This window comes from the organism of the source record quoted next, unplaced genomic scaffold (genome assembly GCF_019419815.1).
Source record: "Pyrus x bretschneideri cultivar Hongxiangsu unplaced genomic scaffold, Pyrus_bretschneideri_v1 Contig98, whole genome shotgun sequence".
Taxonomy (NCBI): Eukaryota; Viridiplantae; Streptophyta; class Magnoliopsida; order Rosales; family Rosaceae; genus Pyrus; species Pyrus x bretschneideri.
Window position 1 is genome coordinate 91,449 of NW_025999840.1, and position 8,918 is coordinate 100,366.

At 40.6% G+C, this 8,918-nt stretch overlaps 1 protein-coding gene across 1 annotated transcript; it reads right to left on the reverse strand.

Moving 5' to 3' along the window:
- Window positions 1–4,066: 4,066 nt before the first annotated feature.
- Window positions 4,067–8,705, reverse strand: LOC125473805 (NADPH--cytochrome P450 reductase-like). The gene is made up of 17 exons (XM_048577104.1): window positions 8,353–8,705; window positions 8,160–8,219; window positions 7,990–8,066; window positions 7,829–7,886; window positions 7,626–7,709; window positions 7,459–7,495; window positions 7,161–7,230; window positions 6,855–7,052; window positions 6,668–6,760; window positions 6,218–6,527; window positions 5,945–6,096; window positions 5,626–5,722; window positions 5,220–5,369; window positions 5,041–5,118; window positions 4,799–4,921; window positions 4,590–4,703; window positions 4,067–4,426 (listed from the first exon to the last, which is right to left on the reverse strand). Exons 1-17 carry the CDS (start codon window positions 8,695–8,697, stop codon window positions 4,346–4,348), a joined length of 2,127 nt encoding a protein of 708 aa, XP_048433061.1. The 5' UTR covers window positions 8,698–8,705; the 3' UTR covers window positions 4,067–4,345.
- Between the last annotated feature and the right edge of the window lie 213 nt (window positions 8,706–8,918).

Here is an 8,918-nt window from a genome sequence, read left to right on the forward strand (position 1 = left end):
GAATTTCCCTACATATGATTTGGAGTTAGCAACCATTATCTTTGCCTTGAAGATGTGGAGACATTATCTTTATGGAGAAAAATGTAAGATTTTCACGGATCATAAGAGTCTTCAATATCTCTTTACTCAAAGGGATCTTAATCTTCGATAGCGGAGATGGTTGGAACTGCTTAGTGATTATGATTGCACAATTGATTATCACCCTGGTCGTGCAAATGTGGTTGTTGATGCACTTAGCAGAAAATCTCAAGGTTGTATTAACGTTTTCTATGCTAGTTGTGTTCCTCTTCTGGCAGACTTGAGGTCAACTGGAGTGAGGTTAAGGGTAGAAGATTGAGAGGAAACCTTACTTGCTAATTTTCAAGTTAGGCCACTTTTAATTGATCGTGTACTTGAAGCCTAGATGGATGATGAAGAGACCCAGGAAATAATTCAAGCAAGGAATCAGGGGAAAAAAAAAAGACTTCAGAATTCGAGAGTCTAATGGCATGCTTATGCAGGAGAGTAGAATGTATGTGCTGAATAATTTGGAATTAAAAAAAAACATTTCTTGATGAAGCGCATATCTCAGCTTATGCAATGCATTCGGGTGGTACTAAAATGTATCATACCATTCGACCATTTTATTATTAGCCGGGTATGAAAAGAGAGATAGCTGAGTATATGAGTAGGTGTGTCATTTGTCAATAGGTTAAAGCTGAAAGGAAGAAGCCGTTTGGGTTGTTGCAGCCGCTTCCCATTCCATAGTGGAAATGGGAAAACATTATTATGGATTTTGTGTACAAGCATCCTCATACACATAATGGTTATGACGGCATTTGGGTGATAGTTGATCGGCTTACTAAGTCAGCGCATTTTATTCCAGTGAGGGAGAAATATTCTTTAAGTCGATTAGCTGAATTATTCATATCGAAGATTGTGAAGTACCATGGAGTTTCAGTGAATATTGTCTCGAATTTACTTCTAAATTTTGGGTGGCTTTTTAGGAAGCTTTGGGTTCGAGATTACTCTATAGTATGGCATATCATCCTTAGATAGATGGACAATCAGAAATGACCATTCAGACGTTGGAGGATATGTTGAGATCTTTGGTGTTGCAGTTTGGTGACGCTTGGCATAAGCGGTTAGATTTAATGGAATTTGTCTACAACAATAACTTTCATTCAAGTTTAGGCATGTCACCTTTTGAGGCACTGTATGGTAAATCTTGTCGTACACCCCTATGTTGGTCAGAGGTCAGAGAAAGAGTTTTGGTGGGCCCTGAGATTATAGATGAAACTACTCAAAATGTTCAGGTCATTAAGTCTAACCTGAAAGCGGCCTATGATCGACAAAAGAGCTTAACAGACAGGCATGCCACTGACAGGGTGTATAAAGTTGGTGATTGGGTGTTTCTGAAGCTATCACCGTGGAGATGTGTAGTACAGTTCGGAAAGAAAGGCAAGTTAAGTCCTAGGTACATCAGACCATATCAGATCACCGAGCGAGTTGGTGAAGTTGCTTACAAGCTTGAGTTGCCTTCTAAGCTGGCTAAAGTGCATAATGTTTTTAATGTGTCCATGCTTCGTCATTACGTTGCGGATCCGTCGCATGTGATACCTCCTCAACCATTGGAAATAAATCCGAATTTGACATTTGATGAGGAACCAGTAACGATTTTGGATTGGAAAGAAAAGGTTCTGAGGAACAAGACTATGAGATTAGTGAAAGTTTTGTGAAGGAATCACTCAGTGGAGGAGGCTACTTGGGAGATGAAGGACCGGAAAAGAGAGCTGTATCCACGCTTGTTTTATGATTACTAGTGTTTAAGTTGTGGTTGTTGTGTAATTTCGGGGACAAAATTTTCTTAAGGGGGTAGGTTGTGACAACCCGTCCTGAATTATGTGTACCGTAGGTGTGAAAAGGCTAAATTGCCCTTGGACGTTAGTTGGCGTTGTGGGGTGTCGTTTAGTTGTTTTTGGTTGTTGACTCAACAGGACACACACACACACACCCATACCACTCTTCCGTGACTCTCTCTCTCTCTCCTCCCTCTCGGATTTCTTCCATTCCTTTACAATTGTACAGACAAACTTCAAAACCAACCATACACGCACAGATCGATGTCTAAAAGGTAAGATTCGAACGTCATAGGAAGCTTTAGAACGTATTCACCAAGCTCGGGGAAGAATTTTGAGGTGTTTTGGACGTCGAGAAGCTCAAGTTCAATGAGTTGCAGGTTTGGCCAGTATATCGAAGGATTTTTCGGTGAGATCCCATGGATTTTAAGGGTTGAAAGTGGTAAGGTTTTGTTTTACTCATTGTAAGCTGCATTTTCGTACAAATTTCATGGAATTTGGTTGAGAAATGAAGAAGACATGAAGATTTGAATATTTTACAGTTTCAGACGAAAATTCAAGTTGTAGTCGAAATGCGGCGGACGGCGGCGACCGACGAGGCTTGCCGAAGAAGGAGACGAATATTCCGTTAGAGTTGACAAAATATTCTAACGGCGTTAGGTAACAGCCGTTAACTTCTGTTAAGGTTTTAACGGAATATTCCTAACGGCCGTTAGGGCCAGTTAGAATTTGGCCACGCTTGGCCGGCGCGTGGGTGGTCAGAAAATTATTTTTAAAATATGGGGATGTTCGTGAGGTTGAGTAGATCACGTTGGTATATTCAAAGACCCTATTTGAACATTGTATGAGATGTTATTACCTAGTTTTGGTTATGTGCTTTAAATTGATGTTTTTATAGTTGTTTCACATATAGGTGAGACCTATCCTGAGGACGAGCACAGTCACTCAAGGCTTGGGGGCTATGACCTTTCCACATACCAGTGAGTAGGCTTTTGGTTTTTCATATATACCTATATACTTGAGAGTTTCCTAGAAAATGAAATTGAATGTTTATATGTTTTTAAATGCCATGCAAAGTGTCTGCCTATTTATTTATGCATTAGTAGTTGCATATATGTATGTTTGGTGATGTAGACGCACAGGTAAGTTTATAGTTTATGGTTGTGAATAGTGGTTATGTGAGATGCATTGAGAGCTCATAAACCTACACCCCAGTGTTAGTGCTCCCGCCCAGAGTTAAGGCACAGTCCTTCACATGATGTTCACCTCCCGCACCACACGCTCATCTTGGATCCAAGTTAGGTGCACAATCTTGTCGTACAGACCACTATAGGTGGTTTTGACTCGCAGGTGACCTGCGATTATTCGCACAGTCTTCACTTGATCATAGCACTTGAGCGTATTTATTTACACCCAGTCCTATCGTACAGACCACTTTAGGTGGTTCCGACTCGTGTGCAAGTATAGTTGTTGAGATGTGGATTCAAGCTCTAGATTCAGCCGTACAAGTCACGTTAGGTGACTCCGACTGACATATCATTTGCATTGATTGATATCACCTGGTTTACTTATACTTTATGCTGAGAATTCGTCATGGCATATTTATGAATGTTGTTATTCTAAGCATGATTTCGATATATTCATATATTCTATTTTCTAGGAAATTATACAAGTTTTACGGAGAAGGGTTAGAACTATTGAGATTGAAATGATTTTGAAAAGCTTTGTTTTTGCCCATTCACACTTTCTGTTTTGCACCCCTCCAGATTTTAGGTGGAAGCGCTTTGGTGGCTCACGAGGACTTTGACGGTGGTTCTAACAGAATAACACAAATGTAAGATCACCTTTGGGTGTTGTGTAATTAGTATTTGTCCTACTAGACTGCACTTAGGCTTTTTGTGCTCTGATTATGTTTATCACACTTAGTCTTACACTAGCGTATTACTTTAACTAGTTTATCTAGTAGTTTGGTTTTTATTTATTCGCTTTTCTATTATTACTTATACTTCCGTACTATGCACATGACTACATCACTCTCACGTGACAACTAGTACGCCTTGATTTCTGTCGAGGTGTGTCATTGTCCATATCATGTGAAATTGAATTTCACAACCTTCTCTATATCGATCCTTGATTGTTTGGATCTTTAGACAAAAATATTGACATTTTCGTCCATATTTTAAGCACTGCTTGTTGGTTTAGAAAAGGAAAAATAGTCACATAAAAACTAATTCCAAATTATTTTTAATATATATCAGTTATATTATATATAAATTACACAAACAAACAAAAAAATCTACATGGGTAATACCGTAGGGTAAAAAGAATCACAACACGAACCAATGTTCTTCCAAGGCTCTCAAGGGAAGGCGTCCGAAAAATCCCTCACGTAATGTGTTTATCCCCAACTGAGCCTCGGCAGATAAATAATTTCTAGGGGTATTACTGTAGCTTCCCTTCTCTGTGTACACTGTATCGGAAGGTAAGGGTAGATAGAGGAAGAACTATTACCAAACGTCGCGCAGATACCTTCCGTTCATTTGCAGATTTTTCACCAGGCTCTCTGCTTTGGAGCTGTCCATACATCCCTGAAATCAAATAAACAATCACCGTCTTAGCATTCAAGATCAGAATAGATTTTACCGGCAGGAATAGGTGTCCAGGTACTGCGTAAAATTAGAGTCCTGTATCCGCCTGGTTGGCGGTCTTAGTTTGTGTCACATTCATATTTGGTAAGTGACAACTGCATACCTGCTCCTGCACGATTGTGTGAAGGGTCCGGTGGACATCCCTGGCCATGCCCTTGGCATCACCACAAACGTAAATATAACCACCCTGAGATATCATGTTCCAGACGTCTGAGGCCTATACACAAACCAAACGGTGTCATTAAGATCTCAAACTAACCAAAAGAAAAACGTTGAACTGTGAAAGTATGCAGGCAAGAGAAGGTGTCAAACCTTCTGAATCATTTTATGCTGCACATATTCCTTGGTAGGTCCCTGACGTGAGAATGCAACCACCAGCTCAGACAGTGCACCAGTTTCTAGAAAGTTGTTAAGCTCATCTTCATAAATGTAATCCTGCAATATTAGGAGCATATCAATTATCATATAGTACAATCAAATTAGGCAAGCAACCCAGCACACACCAACGCTCACCCACCCGGAACCATAAATAGATCTTTCTAGAGCATACTTACCATTTTACTATTTCTACATCCAAAGAATAATGTGGAGGGTCCTAGTTCTTCTCCATCTTCTTTAAGAGCCAATCTTTCCTGAAATGGTGAATCCATAATAACTTATAGTTTGCTCGGATACTGTAACTTATAATGAGGGATAAGCATGGTGAGTGGAAATCAAGTTAGCGAATCAATACGTGCAGGAAACCCCTGAATGGAGCTAATCCGGTTCCAGGACCAATCATGATAATAGGTACTTTAGCATCGGCAGGAAGTTTGAAGTTGGATTGCCGAACAAAAATTGGAGCCCAGCTACAGTCATCACTCTTCTCCAAAGGAACGGAATTCTACAAAGGGTTAAAGGCAAAAATCGGCATCATTTGGAATAATAAGATACATACAAAGGGAACAAAAGTCACACAACTAAGTTAACATCGAACAATGACAAACAGGAACATTGGCTAAAAAATAAGCATACATAAACTCCCAGAAAGAAGGCGCATGGTTCTAAATTAAAGACCACTCAAATACAAAAACAAGCCCACCACAATTGTCGAACTCTTCTTAGGAAACGAGAATGCAAAAGGAAGACATGTAAATTACCTTCATCCAGGTTGAACACACTCCTTTGTGAATCCTCCCTGCTGGTGTTTTCTCATACACTAATGCACAAGTAACGTGAATTCTAGAAGATGCCATCCTGTTGAATATATTTGTAATAAGTACTTGATCACAAATATGTTAAATAAGACAAAAACAAAAATTGAACTCACAGAAAGTGATATAGAAAGGTTAGCATTTCCTCCATTTCAATAGATATTCACCTTTTGTTGTAAGGAAACAACCTTGGTATCTCAAATTGAATTACAAATGCGGAAATGAGAATGTGAGAGGAGAGAAGCAAAAATAAAGAAACATTTACCTTGAGGATGACGAGATTGAATAGTATCTCGGCAGCAATCTTGGCGCAACTGCTGCAAAAAAGACACCAAGTGGAGGCTTGGCCGATGGAAATTCAGCCATGACCTCAAGGAGGCTTCTCTGACTTGCAACCACCCATTGTGCATATTCATCCTGCACATGTTTACAACAAAAAGTTACATACTCACAAACATCTAACAATTAGATATTGGTGAAGTAATATTAAGAAAAGATACTTAGGAGGTGGTTAGTAGCAAAGTACAAATTATACTACCTTCCCAGCTGGTGATGCAAGATGTCTTAATCGATCAGCTTCGGTTGGGTCAGATGCATGTGCTGCTAAAGCGAGCAAGGCAGACTTTTTTGGAGAAGTTAAAACATCAGTGTATCGAGTTAGTGCTGTTCTTAATGTGCATGGTGGGAAGGGAGGAGTCAAGGAGCTTCCACTTAGTGGTGTGCCATCCTCTTTATCAGTGTGTATCGAGAAGTATATTTCTGGGGACAAGCCCAACAAACTTAGTGCCTCTTCCACAATTTCAGGAAGATTCTCACAGTAAACACCGACATGATCCCCAGTTTCATATCTGAGAAGGACAAAACACACAGGTATGCATTAGTCATCAGGGGCAAGCAACGGGCATTTCACTTTCCACATTATTTGAAGCGTAAGATAGCTTCCATTCGCAGAAACAAAAGGATAATAAGCCTCGGAAAAGCAACTTACGTAAGTCCAGTGCCAGAAATATCAAACTCAAGATGGGTGCAAGAACGATCAGATGCAGGAGTATGAAGTTCCCTTCTCACAGCCACATTAGCTCTACAAGCAGTAAAAAGAGTCAATTAACAGATACCAGAAAGTAGTAGAACAAGTTACGATCTTAGAACCTTTATAGGCGTGTCTTCTTTGTTACCTGCATGGATGTTGGGCATCGATGACAACATGACCATTTGCATTATTCCAGCTCTTACTATCTACTGATGTATCTGCAGCATCTTTAATTACAACTCGATACTCCAACACAGCAGCAGTGTAAGGTGTAGAAACAGGTGACATTATATCATCCTCATCTCGAAGCAACTGATCCAACTCAGGCCACAGCAACTCTCGCCTAGAAGAGCATCAGTCAATGTAGAAATGTATGAGATTTTAATAAATAACAAATGAAACCTTACAATCTAAAGCTGATAACTCAAATGGCTATCAAACTTCTCAATACCATGCAGAGAAGTCATCCTCAATGCACTGATCATCATCTCCAAGACCCACTTTAACAAGTCGCTTCCCACCTGAAAATGGTAACATTCCCGTTAGTTAACAAGAAACCGGAGAATGAATAAGTAAACAACTATAAGTTAGAGTGCAAAAACCAAATCTGATCGAGAATAAAGTAACATCATAGCAATGTGAATCGTCTCAGAATGCAAATGGTCCCACACCGATGCGATTTCATCAGAAAGGAACAAACTAAGTACCCAAAATAACATGAAAGCAAAAAAAACGCAACGAAGGCATACCCTGTGCAGCGAGGATCTCATCCACAACCATGGCAACCTGATTATCACCAATAAAAATAAGATCAACAATGCAACAGAAAACAGAATAACGTACAATTAGAATTCAAGCTTTGGATAGGAGTGACAAAAATATTGACTTCACTTATAGCCAAAATTTCATTGCAAACCTTATTGAAATGCTCATACTGTCTGTTTCCAAGGCCAAACACTCCGTAGTTAAGATTCTTAAGCCACTCCCCTCTTTCTTCACCCTATAACAATTGCCGCAATTTGCAAATTATAACAAAACATTCAAATGTCGATCTGAAATCGAATTTCACAACAATATACCTGAAAATTTTCATTAATTACATTTCAGAATCAAAATTACCTCTGTAAACCACTTGTAAAACCTCGCAGCATTGTCGGTTGGCTCACCATCACCATATCTGCATCCACCACCAGTAAAACATGTCATTTACGAAACCCTAAAATCAAACTAAATCATCTTTCGTTTTAATTATAAAAAATCTAGTTCAATTCGGAACTTACGTGGCCAGGAAGAAAAATGCCAAGCTCTCATTCTTCAACTTCTCCTCATATGCTTCGTCGTCGGCCGCGTAATCGTCCTAACATGTACACACAACTCCATTCAATCTCATGATCTCCAACACAACTGAACAAAAAATACACCGAAAATTCGAAATATTTGCGAAGCATACCAAATCAACAACTTTGAAAGTGACCTTCTCGTATCGAGCTTTTGCTTCCTCGGCCAAAGCCTGCATTTTTTGAACCAAAAGAAACACTGAGGCAACAAATCGAACACGTAAAATCGAAGCAACGAAGCGAGCTAAACAGCAAATATATTTGATTGAAATTTGTAATTGAAATAGTGTTGTTGTAAAAGTTGACCTTGGCGAAGCCTTCGGCGGTGCCAGTCTGAGTGCCGAAGAAGATGGCGACCTTCTTGCTGCCGTTGTCAGCCTCCTCCGGCTCCGGCTCCTCCACGATCAGGGGCCTAGGCGGCTGGATGACGCCGGGCTGCTTCTGGGCACTGGATCGCCGCAAGACCAAAACGACGACGCAGCCGATGAGGACGGCAATGGAGGTGGTCAAGATCATGACGAACTCGCGGTTCTCGAGAATGACTGAGGTGACTTGGGCACCGGGGAAGTCGGCGGGGTCCATCTTGCCCTTGATAATCGCCGCCATCAGATCCAACGGCGAGATTTTCATCGAGTTAGAAGAGGACTCCATCTGCAAAGAAACTGATTGTAGCTGCTAAGGAGGTTTTCGTGCCCGGAATCCGGTGGCGGAAATGGAGGTGTGAGAAACGGGGTTGCCCGATTCCGGTGACAGCAGAGTAAGTTTAGTAGGAAGTTTTGGTGGTTGGGGTAGTTGGGGAGAGAGGGGGGAAGGAGTACTGAATGAGGGGAAGGAGGGAAAGGTGGGGTTTATAAACCAGAGTGGTGCGCGTG